Consider the following 23978-nt stretch of genomic DNA (forward strand, 5'->3'; position numbering starts at 1 on the left):
TAATATGTCACGTTCTAAGAAGAAATTGAAAATCGAAATAATTTCAAAAATTTTCCCAATCCATTATATTCTTGGTAGAAATTTTAGGCGTTTTCAAAAATTAACATTCAATCCAAGTGAAATAAACTATTAAATATATGTATATATTAATATGTATTGTTAATATATATATTAAAGCTTAGGCATCATGTGTATTTTTTAAACTTCTAAACTTATCACTATATCCCAAGAGCCTAGTGAACAGTAGGCATTCAACAGATATTTGCTGAATAAATAAATGAGTGAGGATTATTGAAAAATAACCCAAAGTAGACATTAAAAATTTTGAGTGGTGATATCTGTGCATAAAATATCATAAATTTCAGAATAAAAAAATTTAGAAATGATTCCTATTTTTAAAATATTTTTCTTTTGTCTCACTAGATTTTTAAAATTTTAATTTCAGTGTGGTTAATAGTGTTCTATTCATTTCAGGTGTACAATACAGTCATTCAACAGTTACATGTATTATTCAGTGCTTCTCAAGGTAAGTATACTCTTAAAAACAATTCCAAGTTTTTGAATGACCTTTCAACACAGGAGATTTGCTTTACATGGGTGATGATACTAGATTAAATTACAAATCAATGTAATCCCTCAGATCCATAATTAAGACACTGCAATACTGATATTAAAGCATAAAGTAGATCCCAAATGATAGACTAGGTGAGCATTTTGAGTGAAAATTAAAGTTAAAATATTTTTAAAAATTCTTGTCTTTCTAAACTAATATCTGGAAAGCTACAGATCAAATTACACAGATCTAAGTTTAATTGCTTGTTTGGAATGTTCTACTATCAGTAGAACTGATAGTACATGTCATACCAATAAATTAACATAAAAATAAAATGAAATATGCTGCTCATTACTGTTTTTTCAAGGCAGTTAAATTTCAGGATGTTCAGAGTATCTGATGTAATGCTAAAAAACCAAGTGGAAAACTTTCTAGATAATGTCACCCTGATTCAATACTGGAACTCTCACGACCCTCTATATTCTTTTACATTTACTCATAGAACCCAATCTCACAAGTAAAGAACAAGAAATGTGGAAATAAATCATATTGATTTATTTTCTAGTGGATAACCTGGACTCTTTGATGCAGGGTATTTTGGAAGAAAAAGGAGAAAGAGAAAGCTTTCCAAATCAGTGGTCCAGGAGGCGGGGTAACAGAGGCCCCTCTGTTGTGACACAAGGGCTGGGTGGTTGGCTCTTCCACCAAAGGGGAGTTCTTGTAGGTTTTCCCTCATGACTGAATTCAATGAAGGCCACAGATACTGTGCAGTCAGCCTAAAACAACCCGTTACAAAAAGGGAACCCTGGCACACTCACAACATATCCGTTAGAATGAAAACTGTAGCTGGAGGGTAGCCCTTGTCAAAAATCTGAGTTTCAGATACTGACAAATCAATTCTACATAGGAATTTCTCATAGGGTGATAATTATACATATGTGCAAAGATTTACCTAGATGGAAGCTTATTCCAGCACTGTTTTAATAATAAAAATTAGGCATTGCTAGGAAACGGATCAAATAAAATATGGTAAAAACAATAAAAGTGATCATTTGTTAGATACGTACTATGTGCCGAGCACTGGCCTCAGGGCTTTTTATAGATTTTCTCATTCATTCCTTAAAACAATCTTACGAGGTAGGTACTTTTGTTCCATTTTACAGATGAAAAAGCAAACTGAGTCACAGCAAGGCTGAGCAAGCTGCTCAGGGCCATGGTGCTGGGAGGGCAGGGATGAGATCTGAACTCAGGTGTGCTTTCTCAGAGTAAGTGGTGCTGACTCTGGGGAGCTTAACCACACTTAGACTGTAGAGTCCTCTCAAACTACTGAAGAAAACAATCACAGCACAAAAAAACATTGAGAATATTAGGTAGCAGTAGACTAATGGAAAAAAAGCACATTATAAAAAGATACGTGCAGGACACATTCCGTTTTTGCAAAATGAAAACGTATTCGTGCCTGTTTCTAGGGGAGAAAATGGCTAGAAATATGCCAGAATGCTAACAGTGGTTATCTTGGGGTCGTGTGTTTTAAGTATTCCTTTGCGTATGTGTTTTGTGTTCTTTTATGTAATTTCCAAATGTCATACTATAAGTATGCATTATTTTGCAATCAGATAAACATTAATGTTATTAAAAAGAAAAACGTCTAATAGAAAGCATACAGAGCCTGCATTTTAAGGAGAAAGAAATGACACATTTCTATTTTAGTAACTCCAATTCAGCTTCCTGCCTGAAGCCTCCCCATCCGTCCTAGCTGGTGTCATAGCTTTCTCATTTGCCCTGCTGGTGCTTTGCTAAAAAGGGTGACATGACGGTCAGTTCACCTCTGTAGCCTCCGAGCCCCTCCCATAGGGTCTGGTTTGCTCTATTACTTATTCACATGATCCTTGGAGCTGTTTAATGTAATTATTTGAGCTTTTCCCCCCTATGGCGATAGGGTTTTTTTTCCCCCCAATATAGCAAATATTTTAAGGATCTACATCTATTAAATGTTTACCACAAGCCAACGAACTAAGCTACACATGATGGATATAGAGATGAACGAGACACACTACTTGCACTGGAAATTCTCACAATAGAGTGGCAGAAACAGATATTTAACAAGAAAACTTAAATGCTGCAAAATTTTATGAGAGGAAGGAAAAATTGTTGTAGGACTCCAGAGGTATTCTGCTTGGGGAGCTAAAAGATTGACCAGAGGACATACTTAGTTATGAAAAGAAATAACATGAAAAAACATGCTGAAATAGAGTAAAGAAAAGATATACAGGATTGTTGTTTCTGATAAACAAAAGCAGGCGACAGCCTAACTTGGGAGTGTTTTTTTCTGCACAAAATTAATGTCTACAAAGCACACTGACCGCATTATAAGTAGGGACAGGTCCCAAAAGTAGCAAGCTATAGCTTCAAACCATTTTTGCAAACAAACAACTTCTTGTCCTACTTCTTGTCAATGTAATTTGGAAAATTAACTTTATAGTATGAACTCATCGGCTTACAATCCTCTAATAGCTTTGATCCTAACCCAAATGGAACCACTGAATTTTGATCCTGGAAAGGAAAGAGTCATACTGGAACAAAAATCATCATTTTAAAAGGAGGCCAGATCTTGCTCTTATGCAGCCAGAGGTATGTGTAGGTTCTTGGGGCCGAGGAGACGTGAGGGTTAGGAAGAGGACCTGCCCACGAGAGAGTGGTGTGGAAAGGGAGGCTAAAGAGGCAGGGGACTCTTCGTCAGTAGCTGCTGCTTCCCCTCCGGGCATCAGTCATCAGTAAAGACCAGGGACCGAAGCCTTAGAGACACGGATAGAAAGTAACTGACGGTTTCTTAGGCTGTTTGGTGTCCTGCTCTTCACTATCTCCCTGGTCTTTCTACATCTACAGAGAGATCATAGCTCCCAGGGAGAAACAGACTGGCAGTACTCCGCTGTATTTATGAGAGGTCATCACGAGACAAACACTACAGAGGAAGAAAGACTCAGGAACAACAAAAACAGCTGCGAACAAGGGGAACTGTAGTTTTTCAAAAAGTGTGACAATTTGGGGTATCAGAGAAGCATGAAAAGATGTAGGGGAAGGTGTCCCCTCTGTATAACTGAGAAATATTAGGATATGTCAGCTAGAAAATGGGAAATGAGACTGGAATTGACTTTGTCCTTCTGCCCTGTAGCTGGGGACGAGACTAACAATCTCATTATTCCTCAAGTGATAACAAGAGTCTAACCAAGGACAGTCCATATGCCACAATCACTAACGAACACTGAAAATAAGCCATGTGACCTCTAAAAAAATATCACAAAGCAAAGCGAAGAGAGTATCATCTTAAAAAGTGAGGGGAAAAGAGTAGTTACCATAAACACATTGTTGCAGAATTCAGGAAAAGAATATCAGGAAAGTTTTTGGTCTTTTTTAAACTTCTTTAAACTGAAAAATAAATGATTTCTGTAAAACTGTAGAAAACTACTGAGAGGAAAGAACAGTCTGGCATAAACAGAAAAGAGCCTGAGGTTAAAATAAATAGGTGGTATAAAAAGGTAATTAGATAAAACAATAAATGCAGGAACGCATTTTGCAGAATAATGATTTACACTGACAGAGCAAATATGAATAACTACTAGGAAAAAAAAATTGAAAACCTTTAGAGTTAAAGACAAATATATAAAGAAATAGGACAGAAAATAATCACAGGTATCAAAGAAAAACAAAATATACACAATTAATATAAAAAAAGAAATAATTCTATCATCTCTTCCATCTATAAGGCTCTAGAGCTTTAAAACCGTGCACCGCGTCCTTCCATCATATAGTTCACGGTAAATTATTTGAACTTCCATGGGTAAACAGGATGTCAAATGTCACACACTTTTAGCAAACATTAAGGCTTAATCCATGTTTCAGCATATCTACAAGCAAATCATAGAATCTTTCTAAAATTAGAAAAGATTTATATTTTATAAGTAACTCTAAACAGAAATCCAAATTCAAAAATTTATTTATGGTTTTTCACTGTTCAGGCATGAGCCTCTATGCAGTATCTGGCTGAGAATGCATACTTAGAGAAAAAGAAGTTAAAAAAGAAGTAAGAGTAGGACGAATAATTGTGGTACTTCTGACTTACACATTGTCTACAAAACAATGGGATGCTTCATGTGTATTCTTTGCTAAAAAATGGCCTAAACACAAATTGTCTAAATTAGCAAAAAATAATATACCTCAAAAAATTTTTTGCAGGAAGATGTCATGAGCAAATTCTCTCATATATTAAAATATGATTTTATGCATAATTTTTGGGACATAATAATTATAAAATCAGATCTAAAGGCACATAGTAAAAAAAGTATGAAATGACATGTAGATTTTGAAAAGATCATTTCGGCATTACACATATACTTTGTTTTCATGTTTCTAAAGGGTGTGGACTTCCCTGTATTTAAATGACATGTGACTGAAAAAACACGACACTAATGACTGCCTTACATGCAGAACTGTCTGGGCCTTGGAGACGGTTCACCCCTGATAACTGCCACAAAGGGTTGAAAAGCGAAAGTTCAGAAAAATGTGATATGTATGCGTATGTGTGAGTACAGAAAAGGATGGTTTGTCCATAAAATACGAAATAATTCCTATTTTCTTTTAAATTAATTAAATAAAATAACAACTTCAATTGCTTAATTGAGTTGCACCAACAGCCAGGAGATTCTGGTGCTGTGTAGACACACTCTTTTGACAGAAGGATAGCCGACGGTCGCCATGCTCTTGGTTGGACCCAGCTCTTCAGTGGAAGAGAAAAGAGCATGTTGGACAGAAATAAAGAATGATTTAGGTGAGCTGAGAAATGGAAACCAGTAAGAAACAAGAGATAATGTTTAATAGTCGTTCAGGTTTGGAAAAATATTTTGAGTCTGTGAGCCAAACTGTTTTATTTGTTTGAAAATCAATTTTGACTAAATACAAATATAAACAACAGAGAAACCCAACCTAAAAAACTTTCTTTTAAATTGTTCTCAAATGTAACATTCATCATTCAGCAAAATTTACTTTAGTGTAAAATAGAAGTCATGCCAACACGTGTTCTAAGAAAGGATAAGACAGTTTGATGCAATCTTTATTTTTAGTCATCATGGCAATTTAGACAATTATAATTGTTATCCCCAATTTTTAATTGGAAAAAAAAAGAAGTTAACAGATGGATATGAAAGAAATCCAAAATTTTCATAGTTATTTATTTTCATTTAACTAAACTGCCTTGCCATACTAAGAAAACATTTTTGTAAAGGTTAAATAAAGTACTTCATGGCACCCGCTGCTTCTCGGTGCCTGTGTAACAGGAAACATGAGCCAAAGTTGTGCAAGTTGGTTTGCTTTCCCAGTAAGGGAACGTGGTATCTAAGACCTTGTCCTAACTCATTTTATCCCCAAGTGTAAGTCAAGCAAGTCAAATATGAACTAATGCCTGAAGGGAAGTCCCTGACTCCAAAAGTATGGATTATTTCACATTTATCTTAAAATCTGCTCTCAGAGTTCTTAAAATTCACTAACTTGGCAAGTCAGGAATTATCATGAGAAATGAAATAATTTCATAACTATGAAGTCATCCAACATTCCATGCATCTGACACTCATTGGGCTTGGCCATGTCTTGGGCATTATTCTGACCTTTAGATAATAAGCTCTTCAATATCCTGTTCAGTATGGAAATAATTAAAAAGTACCACAGTATAATAGGTGTGCCATTGTCTTTAACAGAGTTAATGCTTTTGTTACAGACTTGTGCTAATAGGTTATGATTAGAGACAATCACATTATGTATGCTGAAATCTTTATAACATTCTTAATCAGTATTTCCCATTACTTAAAAATGGCAAAATACCACACTTTAATGGTCCAGCTGCATTCCCTTTCTCCCAGTACTCTGTATGAAAATTCACATTTAATACTAGTTCAGGAAAGGACCTTTATGTTTAGACATCAAGAATTCACATTTCCAGAGCACGGGCTTGTGAAAAGCCTTTGAGTGTCTTGTAAAAAGCTTAAGGAATCTTCAGTACATTTTTCTCCAAAGCTGTATTTCAATATCTAAAATTTATTGCCAGAGGAGGGACAGAGAGACCATTAAGCAGCACCAGCAGTCATTCCTCTGGGTGCTTCACAGCTGAAATAATCCCCAGTTGTTCTTTTTATGCAGGCTTGTAGAAAAGTCCAGAAATCAGCCCTGGGACTGAATAAAGTGCCCTCTCACAATCCTCTTTGCCATTTCAAAGTCTTAACTAGGTCATACTGCGAATCATTTTTACCAAGAAACTTTGAAAAATACGGGAAAAATAAAACTCAGCCCCAAGCCTCTGCCTCTTACTTCGAGTGAATGCATTTCCCAACAGAAAATGAAGAAATTCCAAATATGCTCTAGCTACCAGATACGTAATGACCAAAACTGTTAGGGCCCTATTTACCTCTATTGGTTACTTCACAAGGCCCTCTAAGCTTCCTCAGAGAATGTAAGTCTCTTGGAATCTCTCATGAAACTGAAATATTTGAGAGAGAAAGGCGAAGGGACAGAGTCTACAGTCTGCTATTTTGCTCTTTCAATTACTGCCTAAAACCGAAATAAAGATGCAGTTGGTGGTGACTGGACAGTAGGTTCCGGGTACTCAAATGGAGTCAGTGTTTACAGAATATTTGGGATTAAAATCCTTGCCAGATGGTCCCAAGAAGTGTTTACCTCACTGTTGATTTTAGCTATCTCAATGTCAGCAACAGTAAAAAGAAGCTCGTTCTGCCACTGGGGAACAAAGGCATACAATCCTTCCTCCCCACATGGAATTGCTAGCTGCAGACAGCTGTGCCCTCCACAACAAGGGTGATACTGGAGGTTTCTGGGAATCGACTTCCATGGTTAGAGAAGGAGAAAATGTGTGGCAAAGTTAACTTGAAATGATTTACTTTAAATCGGTAATATTTGGTAACTATACAACGTACTTTTAGTTTATGACAAACAGTAAGAGCGCTGGCTGGCTCAGTGGGTAGAGCATGCAACTCTTGATCTCAGGGTCGTGAGTTCGAGCCCCATGCGTGGTATAGAGTTTACTTAAAAAAAAAAAATGAAAAAAGAATAAGTTGGGAAGAGTTGGACCTGCCCGGGGACCTGAAAGGTGCTTTCATTTGGAGAATACTGTGAATTTCCTCCTGTAGTGATCTCCTAGTTTTGTCATAGTTTTCATTAGAGGCCACTGGGAGGTCAAAGGGGAGGAGGTGTGGGAGACCAGAAACTACTCTTAATTAAAAGCCCAACTTCACTGACAGTATACAGAAGCATACATTCTGAGATCAGAGGGCCTCTTTTTGGTCAGTATAGTACACACAAAATATCCAATCGGATGCAAAAAAGTTCATAATTTTCATATTGTTAAAATAATTAAGCTTTTAAGTCTATGTTCTTGAGAGATGTCAGAAACATTATGAGTAAGTAATGAAAACATTTATTTATTCAGTGAACATTTACCAAATGCCTAATATGAGCAGGCTACTGGACTAGATACTGTGGAAAATTCCTTCTTTTTTTTTTTTAAAGCCTCCTACTCTTTTTTTCTTTCTTTTTACTTTCAGCAAATACCCATTACGACCTCATCTCCATTCACACTCATCCTCATTCTCTCTCTCTTATTTCAAAGTCAGAGGAGGCTTTTGTGGTAAGTTGCAAATGGCCACAAATTCTCTCAGCAACTCTCAGCGAGAGGTAATACCTAGTTCCTTATTCTTTGGATCTGGCCTAACCCTGTGACTTGCTCTGCCTGAGAAGGTGGCAGGAGATGCTGTGTGAGCTCCGAGCTTCGGCTCAACAGGCTTTGCGGTTTCTGCTCTGGCTTTCCTGTCTGGGCTAGCCTGCTGGGGCAGTCCCATGGAAGAGAACCAAGAGTACCCTGGCCAGCAGCCTGCCAACTACCACATATGTAGGTGAGGCCATGTTGGACCACAAGAGAGCCGTGCGGACCCCAGCAGAAGAGCCTCCTGAGGGCATCTAGGTTTCTGACCAACAGACTCATGAGCTAAATACATTTTTTTAAGCTACTAAGTTTTGGGGTGCTCTGTTAAGCAGCAATAGATATCCGATATAAACCTCCTCCCATCCAGGGTCAATCCTTTACCTGTGATCTGGATTCCTTCCTCCTCCCCTCTTTTAAGACTTTATGCCACTAATCATTTTTCCTCTCTTCTGCGTATCAACCTCTGCTTCCATATAGAACATGCCTTAGTTTCTTCCATTTAAAACCCTTGCTTGATCCTGCAGCTTTCTCTAGCTAACACCCAGTCAAGAGTAAAAAAAAAAAAAAAAAAAATTCATGCTGATTCTCTCCATTTCCTCACCTTCTGTTCATTTTCAACCCACTTCAATTTGGCCTCTATCCATATTTTGCCATGAAAATGTTTTCCTTGAGCCATCAATGACCTCTCAATTGACAAATATAATGGCCTCTTCAGTTCTTGTCTTACTCAATCTCTGTATGGCATCTGATAATTCTGCCCCTCTAGATATTCTCCTTTCTTGGCTTTTAGAACACTGTATGTCCTAGTTTTCCTGTTATGTCTAAGTTTTCTTCACACCTCTTATCCCTTTCAGTGGATCCCATTTCTTAGCCTAATCCCTAAATTCTACTATTATTCCTTATGGCAGCCCACTTCCAAGATCGCACCAGTGAGCCTTGTCCTCTGTTATTTGTGCCTTTGCGTAGTTCCCTCCCACGCTGAATAGGGCTGACCTGTGTAACCACTAGGATGTCACAGAAATGACAATGAATGACTTCCGAGCTTAGGTCATAAAAGACACTGTGGCTTCTGTCTTGTTCTATCTTGTATCACTTGATCTGGGGGAAGCCAGTGGCTATGTCATGAGAATACTCAATGAACTCTATGGAGAGATCCTTGTAGCAAAGAGCCAAGTCCTCTTGCCAAGAGCCATATGAGTGAGCCATTTTGGAAATGGATCCTCCAGCCCAGTCAAGCCTTTAGATGACTAAAGTTCCAGCTGATGTCTTGACTGCGGCCTTCTCAGAGAGTCTGAGCTACATCTACCCAGTTCAACCACTCCCAAAATTCTTGGCTAATGAAATGGAGATTAAAAAAAAATGTTTGTTGTATTATCTACTCGGGTTTTTAGGTCATTTATTAAACAGCAATATGTAACTAATATAGATTCTGTTATCTCCAAGTGGGGTGCTACCAAAACAAAAGCCTAAAAATGCAAGGGGCTTTGGAGCAGGCAAGTGGGCAGAAATTAGAAGGACTTGAGAAGAGTGTTGGTCAATATCTAAGGTGCTTCAAAGATGCTTTTAATAGTTACTTGATGGCCTGAGAGGAGGCTATCAGTAAGGAGGTGAGAACGGTGTTGCTGGACGTTGGGAGAAAGGGGATCCTTGCTATGCAGTGGCGGAGAGTTTAGCAACACTACAAGCTAGAGTGACATGGAAAGTAGAAATGCGCCTAATCAACTATGTGATCTAGCTCAGGAGATTTCCAGGCAGTGTTGAAGTAACTCCTGGCTTCTATCTGCTGCTTATATTAAAGTCTGGGAGGGGCTGACAGAAGCTTAAGGAAGAACTGTTAGATAAAAAGGAGCCAGGACTTGCTAGTTTTCAACATTTCTAGCCTTCCAGATGGCAAATGATGCTAAAATCAAGAAGTGGTTTCTAGGCAAAGATCAAATCCAGGACACGGCCAGGAAAGCTGGTTTAGGGATGAAGCTAAGGATGTGGCTGTAAAAGCCTTTGTTAGGATCTCAAAAAGATCTAAATTGGTGTCTCAGAAAACTATTCAAACAATAGGGCTTCTAAGACACTCAGCAGTGTGAACAAATCCCAAAGCAGAGAAGGAATTACCTTGAAGAGATATGTGATTTTGTCCACTGTAGCAAACCCCAGTAAGATTAACAAGAGCCCCATAAAGTTGTTTAAAGAATTATATTGGCAGACACACTCCCAATTTAGACTGAAAGAGACAAAGTACAAGATGGTAAAGAGGCCTGTGATTCTTCAAAATTCTACTGCTAGAAAGCAGGCTGAGAAAACTATGAAGTGCAAACAAAGGACACTTTTCATGAAAATGGATGGATGACTCAGAGGCTTGAGCCAAGACTCCAAAGCCATGAGCCACGGACAATTATTCCTGAGCGGAGTATGAGTGATTACTAATCGAGAAACTTCTGACATTTATCTGGTTGGATATTAGAATTTTTATGGACCAGTAACTGATGGGTCTCCCCTTTTCTCCTTTTATGAACGGGAGTGTCTGCAGTAGCCATCCTTCGCCTGTACACCACTGGTGTACACTGTTCTACTGCAAGAGCTAACTAACAAAGTCCTCTTCTCTTAGCCCCGCCTCCTTGGGCATTCTGATCTATTCCCACGGCTACCTAGGCACAGATGACAGACCCAATTTTTACCTCTTAGACCAGACTATTCTTTTGACATTCTGACTCTTCCATTCAATTTGCCTCCTCTACATGGCCACTTGGATGTCTGGTTAGAAAGGGAAAAGGGAAGGAAAGGAACCTTTGGTTATAGAGAGCTGAGTTCTTCACTAGGCACTTTATAAATGTTATTGCATGGGATAGTCACTAAAATCTCTTGATTTTGCAGAAGAGGAAGCTGAGACTCCAAGGAATTAAGAAACTTTTCCAATCTTACATAGCTAACAAGCCTTAGGAGTGAAACCCAGGCATTTACGGCTTCAAATCCATGTTTTTTCTAATATATCATCCTTTCTGCCCTCCCAAGTAACCCAAAACTCGGTGTGTCCACAATGGGTTTTAGAATCACCCTGTTGCGCTCTCATATCCTATTCCATCCTCTGTCTCTAAAACACTGTCTTTCTACTCAGTTCCCTGTCTTGGGCCAACAGCAACACTGCCAACTTGTCCCCTAAGTCTAGAACCTCAGAATCAAACTAGACCCTTCTCTTCCATGACCATTACCCAAATCCTGGTGACTGTAACTCCCAAATAGCTTCCAAACAGATCACTTCCAGCGTAAACCTTCTCTTCTAGCCTCCCTGATACCCCAAAAGAAGTTCAGAGTTATTCCAGTGGTTTCCCCTACAGTTTCCCTCCAGCTAATCCTCAAGATTTTCTCTTTCTCTTTGGTTTTTAGTAGTTTCATCATGAGGTGCTTGAGTGTGAGTTTCTTTGAGATGTCTGTTTGGAGTTTTCCTGAGCTTCTTGGGTCTGCAAATTTCAATCTTTCCCAAAACTTGGGAAGTTTTTTGAGCTTATTTAATTTTTTTGGCCCCACTCTCTCACTCTCTACTCATTCTTAGATTGTAATTACTCATATATTAGACCTTTTGAAATTGTCCCACAGGTCTCTGCAGTTCGATTCATTTTGTTTGATTTTTCTCTCTCCTTCAGGCTGGATGATTTCTAGTCATCTGTCTTCAAGTGTACTGTCTTTTTTTCTCTGTCATGTTGTATTATATTTCTATCACTGAATGACAAATTGCCACAAATTTAGCAGCTTAAAAGAACACAGTTTTACCATCACTCTGTCTGTGGGCCAGGAGTCCAAGCAGGGAAGAATCCACTTCCAAGTGCACTCAGGTTGTTGGCAGAATATATTCCCCTGTGGCTATAGGATGAGGGCTCTGACTTACTAATGACTGGGGCCGGCAGCCACCTGCAGGTCCTGGAGGCTTCCCACAGCTCCCTGACCCATGGCCTTCTTTGTAGGCACTCACAACACGACAGTTTGCTTCTTCAAGGCCAGCAGGAGCATATGTCTCTCTCTCTCTCTCTCTCCTCACAAAAGGGCCCAGCCCCTCTTTTAGGGTTTTATATGATTCAGTGAGGTCCACAAAATAGTTTCCCTTTTGATTAATTAAAAATCAACTAATTCGGGACCTTAATTACATCTGTAAAATACCTTCCCCTGTGTTATAGTTGCTTTGAAGCATATGGACATTCTAACCTCTGGGTCATACTTGGCGTTAACATCTGTTAATTATCTTTCTCTTGAAATTGAACCTTTTTTTTTTTTGAGATTCTTGAGATTTGTTGAATAATTTTGGTTTATAGTATGGACACTGTCAAGGTTTTGTTGTGGGAACTCTGGATTTTCTTATAATTGCTCCAGAGTGTTAATGTATTTGATTTAACAAATACCCAATTTGTTTAGACTCAAACGGAAAACTCTCACACCTGGGCGAGCGGCAGCTCGGATTTGTTCCGTTCTTTAAGCCTTGGGTACAGGCTGCTTCTGGTTTTCCCCAGGCACATGTGCTTCCGCAGTCAGTGGACAGTTGGGCCAAATTATTTTCCTGCTTTCTGGCTTCCCCTTGTCCAAGGTTTTCTCCTCGTTCTCCAGCAGCCTTGGTGGCCTGAGCTCTTTCCCCTGCTATGTGGGGCCAGGATGATGCTGGGCTACCCCCGCGCTGAAGCGACTGCAGTTGCCATCAAGGCACAGCCAGAAAAAATGGGGAATTCACTCAGCAGGTCACTTGCTCAAAGTTTTGATTCCTCTCCAAAATCTGCCTGCCTTTGTTCAGTCTTCAGAAGTAGTTTTTTGTGTTTTGCTCAGAATTTATAGCTATTATTCACAGAAGGGTGAGTCTGCTAGGCATTTACACCAAGTGGTGACTTCTCCTCTGTCTTGGCTCAGTGGCTGTCACCTCTGTCACTGCTGGCTCTGCAGCCAGGTCCCCACTACTCCCTGCTTGCATCCTCCATCTCCTCAAGGCTGCCTTTCAACTACACCACAGGGATCTTCCCAGGATGCACAGGAGAGATCCCGTGACCCCTCTACTGAAAGCCCTTCCGTAGGCCAAAGTCGCCCAGCACATCCAGGTGGATCTCCACAAATGGACTGCCAGGCTCTTCAGAACGCAAACCCTCCAAACAGTGGTGCGCTGGAGTTAGCTCATACTCATTTGTGAAAAAGAACTGCTGAACATTCAGGAATTTTGCGAGCCGGTTGTTAAATCACTGGTAGCTTGAGATCAGCTATGGTGGGAGTATTCCCACCATTAAAATCAGCCAGCCCGACACATCAGGGCTTCCCACACCACCGGCCAAGAGCCAGTTACCAACATACGTCTCTTCAGCGGGGCACACGATTTTTATGCCTGAGTTATTCTGAACAAGATCTGAATTCCCTTGAACATGACATGCTACAGATACAGATATATATATATCTCTTCCTGGTTCTGCCTCATGTGCTTCCTCCACTGCTGTTCACTGGGCCAACTTCTACTCAGCCTTCAAACTGACCTCTGGGGAAAGCCAACTTTGACCTCTTCCAGGGTTTAGTTTCTCCTGCCTTCGTGTTACCACTGCCTCAAGACAGCACTGAAGCCGCTTAGCGCAGCACACACGGGCTCCTACCTACCTTCCCATCCTGCGGTTTCACACGTGTCCTCTCTACTGCAGTCAAATCAGCCAAGTTGTCCTACCAGGCCACGCTGTGTCCTTCCTCTGCAGCTTTCACACATGCTGATTCCTTTATCTGACCACCACCACCACCACCCTCACTTCATCGGCCCAACTCTTACTGAAACATTAAGCTTCCACACAAATATCCCTTCTATCGGCAAGCCTTGCCAGATTCTCATCCTCATGTTAGATTTGGAAACATTTTCTTTGAGCTCCCATCAAGACCTTGCCCATATCCAGAAGCAGTGGACTGTACTTCCTGATTCTCTCACTTTTCTTCCTTATGGTTAGCATTTTAATTCAGTTACCCGTCATTTCCCCCTGTCTTGAATTACTGCAATAATGTCCTGATAGATACTGATCATGTCCATAAAAATCTGTTTACTTTTCGGACTCCCTCATTAGACAGTAAGTTCTTTACAAAAAAATGAACATATTTAATTACACACAAGAGGTCACAATAAATGAACATTTGTGGATTAAAACTGAATGGGAGGTTGGGAGACTAAATCAGCTGCTAGAGGGAAATAATGGCAGACAGGAGGGCTTGTGAGTGACTTGAGTCAGGCCTTGGATGCCAGATAATTTGGATATTTAATAGATGATGGGAAGGCTATGAAGATTTTTGGACAGGAAACTGTAATAATTAAAGCATTATTCAGGGAAGTTCCTTGAGATGTAGTCTGCAAGATACACTGGAGTGGGGCAAAGCTGTAACTAAGAGAATATTTGAGAGAAACTTGCAATCGTTCATATGAGAATTAAGATAACCGTTACTGATAAGTCACTGCACTTGCCACTCTTCCAGTGAGTGTTTGAAATTCCTTTTATAGTCTGTCTATAAATTTTTTCAGGGTTTTCACTTAATTTCTTTCTGCTTTCATAATCTATAGCCCTTATTTAAAAAAGTTGAGACCTATATAAAAATGTAATAAAGTGGAAACATATCGTCTTACCCTACTACTCAGATGCAACCACTGGCAACATTTTGATATATCTCCTTCCAGCATTTTCTATGCATTTTGCTCTTATATTGCTAAGATCATATATATAATTTTATATTCTGTTTTCTGACTGATAGGATATGGTAGCACTTCCTCTTTCTGTGTAAAAAATGTGAAGGTCTGACAGTTGTTTATCATTCAGATATGTTAGATTTTACTCAACTATAGCCTTAAAAGTGAACACTTTGGTTTTTAATTGATACTATAGATAAAACTGTGATAAACATTTTTTGTGTATAAACTTTTGTTTTAATTTGTATTATATCCTGAGAGTAGATTACTAGTAGGGGATTTACTAAATCAAAGGCTGAGACCATTTTAATGGCTTTTGTGCTTATTAAATTGCTTTCTAGAAAGGAAGTATTAATTCCATTTGCATCTTCTACACAAACCTTAACATGCATGCCACGTGCCAGATAATAGCAGAGGCAAACCCCTGAAAAATTTCACTTTGAACAGTTTTGCCAACATAGAATATTTCCTTGTCTCCCTAAGTCTGCTTTTAAATTTTTAAAACTGTGACTGTGACAATAAGGAATGTGCTCTTTCTTTATGATATGTATATACATATGCATTATGTAAATGGATGTAAAAAGAGTGAAGTGAATGAGAATTACAGTCTAGTTAACGAAACTGACAACTGGCTGGACTCACCATAAGATAGGTAGATACTCAAAACCTATTACTATCCCTTTAGACAAGAGCAAAAATGCTCAGATCTCACTTTAAAATATTTTTACATACAAGAGTGAACTGGAGAACTGTCTATCTATACAAGCCCAGAAGAGGTAAAATAAACATATTTTACCATTATGTGGTGAGTACAGGTTGGTTATATGTGCTGGATTTAAACTATTACCTGTCACTTCTTCATTTCTGAAACATTTTGCCAAGTTTTCAAGTGATAGAAATATCACTTAGGTCAGAGTGAAAAAACTGAACGTCAAGCCTTTAGTCTACTGAGTTTTGTCAACAGAGAGGTCTCCAAGCAGGACTGGCAAACTATGGCTTGTGGGCCAAATGGGGTGCACTGCCTATTTTTGTACAGCCTGTGAGCTAAAAATGGTTTTTACATTTTTAAATGGTCAAAAAAAATTAGAATACTATTTCGTGATGTGTGAAAGTTAGTGAAATTCAAATTTCATAGTCTATAAATGAAGTTTTATTGGAACACAGCCATATTTTTCATTATGGCTGCTTTTGTGCAGAGAGGAATAGCTGTGAGAGAGCCAGGAAGGCCCCAAAAGCCTAAAATATGGACTATGTGGCCCTACACAGAGAAAGTTTGCCAACCTCTGCCTTGGAGTACTATACGATTTTCTATTTTCTTCACTAAATCTGACTACTTTAATGAGTATGTCCCAGATGGTCTGCTGCTCTTCAAAATTCTTACCTTGTTACATTTTGCATTTTAAAATATCTGCCATTTTTCATGAGCTTATGAAACTTTCTATTATGTCCATCGTGGAGCAATATTTTATTATTTTCTATAGCTCTGTCTAGAGCCCATTTTCACCTTGGTAGATGGTTTGATTACTGAAATTAAGTCACTGGTAGCTGGAATTCTGCAATTCTAGTATATGTGCTGCCGAAGCGAGCACTGGAATTCTGCAATTCTAAAAAAATGTATAATCTATAAATTGTGCATGTTTTGAGGATAAAAGCACATGCAATTCCCTTACATACAAGGTGGAGGCATTCCTATTTCAAGTTTAATTCGCCAACAGTGCTCTCTATTAACCAGGAAAGGAAGTCAGCTTGAACAGCCTTTACACAAATCCTACTGGTTGATGGAAGTGTCCCCATATTCAGTTTGGCTACATTAAACAAAACCTTCCTTGACCCTAAGCTGCACCTACTACCCATATTCTGGGGAAAGATACCGTAAACTCACACCTATAGTTAGATTCATCTTTATACAATATGAAGCACTTCTTTAAAGACCAGTCTCTTGCTAGTTACTGTTCTCATCCAACTTGATCTGAAGCCTACTGAACTGGGGTATTTAAGGGCCCCCTGTGGTGGCATATACGACTGTGCAGCTGAGCATGTTCAACTATTCCCTAGGAATTAGTTTGGTTCTTCCTTTGTTTGTTTAGGCAAGCAACAGTTACGGGATATCCAGCATTTAGTGATTCCGCCTCAGAGCACGTGTTAGAAACTATAAGGAGAGTTTACAACTTTTCAATTTTAAAATCAGCTTTGGATTTCTGGAATTGGTGTGTCCATGTTTCTTCCCATCCTGTTGGGACTTACTGTTGTTAGCAACCTCCTGTGTGGTTCTAAGATATGCTGACCTCTTTGAAACCTTTCCAGCTGTCGTTGCCACTTTCTCTATCTCTGCAATGTAAGCTACATTGTTTAGTGGAGTTAAGTTCTATGAACTCTGGAAATCCTCCCTGAGACTATGAATTGACTAACACCCAAGGTAGCATAAACATGCAGACACAAATGTTCCTAAAACCAAGCCTGCTGGGCAACGCAGGAAATGACGTGGAGCCTGAAAAAACCAACAGTTTGCTCAGTTGCAAGTCTATGACTACCTGCAGGTGCAGTCTGAAGATAAGTGGCTAGTTTTTCGATCCTCAGATGTAACCTCTCATTAGAACACAACAGAATTTGCAATTGTGGATGCAAGGAATTCCACGAAGAAGCTCTGGGCCGATTAAGACTTCTGGTTTCAGAGGGTTCTAAAACACACTTCCTTCAACCTATGGAGTTTTGTAGAGAGACATCATTTTTTTTTTTTTTTTTTAAACAAAGCTGATGTAAGTTTTAGCCTGAAGATTATAATGACTACAGCTCATTAAAATTTGTATCCAGAGAATGCAGTTGCAAATTTTAAGGAAAAAGAAAAGTTTAATAGCTATCTGTCTTGTGTCCTGTTTGTCATAAAAAGCTTCTTATTATTTTTGGTAATAAAGTTAAGACTTTGCAAGGGATTTACTTGGACTAAGAATCCCACATTAGTCTAGCTTTAAATATGGAGTATTAGACTAGCGATTCTCGGCCTATCTCTTGAAACCTCATAGCTTGGCTATTCTAATAGACAAATCATGCAGCCCAAACCTAGGAGAGCTGGACAATGCCGTAGAAATAACATTCTACTGAGAATCAAAAGATATGGAATTCAGTCCCAACTCTACCACCATCTCAGCTTAATATTCCCATTTGTCTCCTTATTTATAACTTGCATAACAAATAACACAAACCACACATGGATATTGTGAAAACCAAACTAGTAACAAATATGAGAAGACCTTGAAAACAGGCAAAAGGGTAAAATATGAAGGTGTCGTGCTGGCAACGGTCAGCCATGTTTCTTTCCTGGTCCTTTCCTTCCCACCCAGACACCGCATGTCCGTAATATGACGACTCCTGTTCCTCCACAGCCCTGAGCTCTTATCATCACCCTTCTCATCCGGGAATCTTTTTTTTTTTTTTTAAGATTTTATTTATTTGAGAGAGAGACCACGTGAGCGAGAGAACACAAGCAGGGGGAATAGCACAGGGAGAGGGAGAAGCAGGCTCTCTGCTGAGCCAGGAGCCCGATGCGGGGCTCGATCCCAGGACCCTGCGATCATGACCTGAGCCAAAAGCAGATGCTTAACTGACTGAGCCACCCAGGCGTCCCCAGTATCTGGGAATCTTGAGGGTCACCAAGAGCCACGTGGTCTGTGCCTCTTAAAGCAACTGGTGGGGGAGGTAAGCTTCCTGCATTTTGCTTTCTGTGGGTAGAGGCCTGAGCCTGTGTGGGTGTGGGTGCAGTGGCCAAGGGCCACGGCTACACTGGGCTGCGCCTTTCCAGAGGTTTCTCCTGTTGCTGAAAATGCAATTACTGTGGAAACTTTTTGAACATCTAAAAGGTTATACGACAAGTATTAACATGGGTTGTCTCTGAGTGGTTGCCATTATAGAAGTTCTGTTTTTTTTTTGCCACATGTCTGTATGTTCTCACTTCTGCAATTAGTAAGACAAAAGCCCAAAAAGATATTTTGAAACAAACAAACAAACAAACAAACTGGCCTTTAACTATGTTATGAGGGGCAAACAACTAAACCACTTAAGAACACAGAAATATCTCGAGAGAAACAGAAAACAAGGGCATGCCATTCACTCTAAAAAGATGAGTACAACATCGTCTCATCGGAGAAATTTTTCTAAGAACTTTTATTAAGAAAGGATTTATGTGGTTTTAATGTCCTGTCAGGTTTACTAGAATTAAATAAATATTCTTAAATAAGAATGTACTGTGTCTACCTTTCCAAATTTTATTCTAGTACTGTGGCAGTATGATGAAAAAGCAAGCAAGAAATCAGAATCTAGCTACTGGGCGGGGGCGGGGCGGGGTGGGGGGGAAGCAAGAGGGACCCCGAGGGCATAACATATTCTGAAGCTGGTCTATAGACCAGATGGGAAAACTTGCTCTCTAATCTAATGACTTTCTTTTAATCACAAGCAGTACTTTCCTTATTACCCAGAGTTTTAGAAATACATTATTCTTGAGATGACTTCCTAGGATTTCTTTTACTCATTTAAGACCACATCTTTGTATTTAATTCATCCTCATATTATCCCTGCAGGGCATATCCCTCTAATTATTCCCATCTAAAGTGACAGGAAAATGGAATTACACTACTTGGAAAACAGACATCCTTTGGTATGTCTTTTCTCAGTGCCCCCTTGGTCACAGATTGTGAGCTGTCCTTGGAGGGCAAGGGCTGTGACTTCCCTGTCTTTGCAAGTCCAGTGCCCAGGCCATGCCGGGTGCAGAGTATGTACGTGGTAAAAATCTGAACAAATGCGTAAATAATAATAGCCAACACGTAATGCTGACAGTATCTCGAGTACTATTCTCGCGCCATTATACACAGTAACTCACTTAGTCCTCAGAACCCTACAAAACGGGTCCTCTCATTATCCCCACTGTACAGATGAGAAAACTGAAGTGCGGCGAGCAAAGCGAGGTTTACCCAGAGCCAGGATCAGAGCCCACGAGCTCCGGCTCTAGAGCCCACCGGCGCCCGCAGCACCCGGGCTAGCCAGGAGACCGCCCCTCCGAGAGCAGCACGCATGCACGGGGCTCCCATCTCTCAACGCTTCTGGGTTTCTGTCGGGGGCGGCTACGCTGTGGGGTTCCCTGGGAGGCTTAAGAAGGGCCGTAACTGGACACAGGCACACAAATGCAGAATCAACGAATCGCCAACCTTCCCGGTCCCAGTTGCGGTGCCTGTAAGGCTGCCTCTCAAATACCTGCGGGGACCTGTGAGAACGCCAGCTGTACTGGTGACTGTGGAGACGCGCCAGCAGAAGGTTTTCATCAGTATCCACCTGGCCAAAGCGCAGTGTCTCCTGTGTGTCATTACAGATCACAAAATGGCTGAAGACCAACTCCTCCACCTCAGGGCACTGGTTCTGAAAGAAAAAGAACGCGAAAGCCAACGTGCATCAGATTAATTGCAAGATGTTTGGCAGCTGTCTGCCCAGTGGCGACTGTTACAACGCAGAAACACTACAAGATCTGTTGTCATTAGCTCTGGTATACAAAGTATTCTGTACTTCCAGGAGAAGCACAAAAAAATACCTTAAAGAGATCTTAAATGTTCCAAGAATATGTTTTGATTTATACTCCTGCAAAATAAATCATACGCACAGAAGAGTAAGGGAACAATGAGATCCCTCAAACTTTTAACATTTTAAAACGAATTAACATGCTACAAAGAACGCTGCACTGAGTAGTGCACGTTTCTGAGCAGAGTACTGGAGGCTAGAATTACCGTGTTCCTGGCCTTCTAAACTCGACAATCAAGACCAATTACCAAAGCCACAGTTTGTACCCTACAGAAAGTAAGGATCATTTAGGTAATACATCCCCAGATCCCTTAAGGGGGAGGGTGGATGTGTGTGTGTGTAAATCTGCTCAGGGAAAGATGTAAATAAAACCATAACTTTCCCTCTATTGTTAAGAGGCTGAACACACAAAACAGACCAGCTCCGGAGTCAGTGGAAGCCAAGCTGCAGTTTTCAAGAGAGATAATGTGCGTTGAAAAACAGTTGTTGGTGTCTGTGTCAGCGAACAGTCATCCGTCAGCTCATGTCTCCCATTCATCTGCTGAGGCTCAACAAGTTAGTACTATGTTCCCGTGTTGAGACCTCCCTTCTCAACTTAATGGTGTCTCCATCGCTTGCTGTTATATCCAAACACGGACAAAGTGACAGAGCATTTCTGTGTTTCCTCTTCTATCACTCTGGTTAGGTTATGGCTTAAAAAATAATAAACATACTTTTGGTAAATGAATAGTTAAAAAGATGCTCCAGTTGAGAATGCAAGAAAAAAATATTAATTAGCCAATCAATTTGCGGACAATGGGAGGTAACCGTAACTGATACTTCTGGTGGCCTCTATTTCCTGGTTGTAGAGCTAAATGTCACAATGCCACACTGGGTCACTTGCCATTTTCCCAAGGGGAGGGAGAGTAAAAGGGGACACATAACTCACAAGGACAGTGATTTAAGTGATTATGAGGCCTGAGGAGTCTAAGGACGAAAGTACCTGGAATCCAGCCTGGACCAAGACCTGACCTAGAACCTCATCCAGAACAGGTATCCTGGGGGGCAGAATCCACTCTTAGTCATGCACAAGGCCCCCTAAGTAGATGCGCAGTGCTTTCTGGCTGCAGCTGGCGGAGAGGCCCTGAAACACCTCATTCTTCCAAATACTGTCGGGGACTCCTCACTCTGTCATCCATCGATTCTCACCAACCTCCCTATTCTCACGGAGCGGAACCTTGCTTGACAGCCACACTAATCACAAAAAAGAGTCTTGGGTTAAGAGAGACCAAAGTACTTACAGGCAAAAATTACCTATTGTCTACCACACTCTATGCTGTGGCTTTTATTTTTTTTTAATTTTTAATTTTTTAAAGATTTTATTTATTTATGTGAGAGAGAGAGAATGAGAGAGAGAGAGAGCGAGAGAGCATGAGAAGGGAGAGAGTCAGAGGGAGAAGCAGACTCCCTGCTGAGCAGGGAGCCTGATGTGGGAATCGATCCTGGGACTCCAGGATCATGACCTGAGCTGAAGGCAGTCGCTTAACCAACTGAGCCACCCAGGTGCCCCTACACTGTGGCTTTTAATCATGAGCTACGATTTCAAAGCTTGACTCCCAGTGGGGTTGAATGTCCTGCCTGATCTGACCCCGCCGCAACTTGAGCCACTCTCCACTGGCTTGCCCCACCCGAGCCCTGCGAGCTCTTTCCTGCTCCTCCAACATCGCACTGGCCCCCTTTCAAGTCATTCAACACATCCAACTCCTTCCTGTCTCAGTGCCTTTCCCTTGCTTGGACCTTTTTTCCTTCACACTTGACTAACTTCTTTCTACTTACACTCAGGTTCCCGTTTTCAGGTCACTTCTTCTGAGGAGCCTTTTGGGAGCACCCCCAGAGCAGGTCACATCCCCCTATTTTATGCTCACATCACACTCTACTATTTCACTTTCCCTCCTGGGACTAAGAAATTATTTGTTTGATTCTGGGTTCACTCCTGTCTCCATCATTAGAGTCCATGCTGCATGAGGGCAGGAACCAGGTCTGTGTTATTTACCAGTTTATCTCCAGTACTCAGCATAATGCCTGACACATAGGGACCGGATAAACACTTATGAAACAAATACAGGAGTAAATTTAATTTTTAAAATTATAAGTGAATACATGTTCAAAGTAGAAAAATTAGAAAATATAGGAAGTATGTATTTTTTTAAGTCTCTAATTTTACACTCAAATAACTGCTGTTAATATTTTGGTGGATTTTGTTCTAGCAATTTTTCTCTTCAAAGTGTCCTGCCTGTTTCTATTCCAGTCTATCCTATCTAATCCTATCTTATATGTCTTACATATTTAAAGGTTTATAAACCTTTAATCAAACTGGAGTCACAGTGTATAATTATTTTGATGAGATTTTTCCATTTGCCATTATATAATCAACATAAACTACCTCTCCTTATAAACATTTTTGTCTCCTTTAGGTCCAAGAGTACAAACATGGAAAAAGGGATATTATTCCAAACTCCCAGTTAGATGTCCTGAGACTGAAATTCAGTTTTCATAATAAATTGGGATCAATCTGCTGGTAACACAGAGGTTAAGTTACCAGATAGGGCTTGAGTAGGGAAAAAAAATCATATTACTTTCCTCATCTCCAAAAACTGACCTTTAATAAATGATGAGTGTTTTAGAAAAATGTAAATGAAAGAACACGAGGGGGTTGTTTACATTTTTCTAAAGAATACTCAAAGTCCTCAGAGAACTGTTTCTCTACTGTTCCTTCATCTGTGGAGTTCATTATAACCGTAATAAGTTTAAGCATTTCTCGGAGTGTCTTAAATTTCGGTGTATTATAAAACAGTTCATACACATTTTATATGACATCATATAGTCTAAGTCTCAGGGTGCTCACTCAGATTTGTAATTAAAAGATGGCATATGTACATTTAAGATTTGTGCTGGAGTGTTGTACAGGCACTTGCAACTGAACAGAGACAGACGTCATTCTGGTGTAAGATAAGACACGTGAGCAAGACCTTCATTTTTAAATAAAAATCCTCTTTACATGTTATTTTGTCCAAATGTGGGGATATGGTATTGAAATATAAAGCAAATTGCAAGTGGCATTTTGCGTCCTTAATCTGGTTTCACAAAACATTAATCATGTGCAAAAGAGAAAAAAAAAAAAAAATCTATGGCCAGAGAAATCAGACGCTGATGAAGGCTTCTGTTAATCTTGAGCCTGTGACCTAAAGGTGAAAGGTCAAATTGTTTCATGCTTCAACTGTCTAGTCCATCCACACTGGATACAAATGACTTGTCTCAGATATGAATCCAATAAAAGTATGCGGAAAACTTGAATAACTTATCTGGCTTATTAAATTCATATTTCTCATCGGCAATAATTAGACTGCATATGAGCACTGTACACAGAATAACCTCCAAGCTTAGGAAACTAATCTTCC

The 23978-nt window shown here is 39.9% G+C and overlaps 1 protein-coding gene across 3 annotated transcripts in view; it reads right to left on the bottom strand.

Annotated features, from left to right (window-relative positions):
• Window positions 1-23978, bottom strand: part of VPS13B (vacuolar protein sorting 13 homolog B) — a 741629-nt gene that overhangs the window by 64939 nt on the left and 652712 nt on the right. For all 3 annotated transcript variants that reach the window (XM_078072177.1, XM_078072178.1, XM_078072179.1), the window contains one exon: window positions 20224-20385. In XM_078072177.1, coding sequence (XP_077928303.1) covers window positions 20224-20385 — 162 coding nt within the window. The remainder of the gene's footprint in view (window positions 1-20223; window positions 20386-23978) is intronic.

The sequence above is a fragment of the Halichoerus grypus genome, chromosome 5 (assembly GCF_964656455.1).
Source record: "Halichoerus grypus chromosome 5, mHalGry1.hap1.1, whole genome shotgun sequence".
Lineage (NCBI taxonomy): Eukaryota > Metazoa > Chordata > Mammalia > Carnivora > Phocidae > Halichoerus > Halichoerus grypus.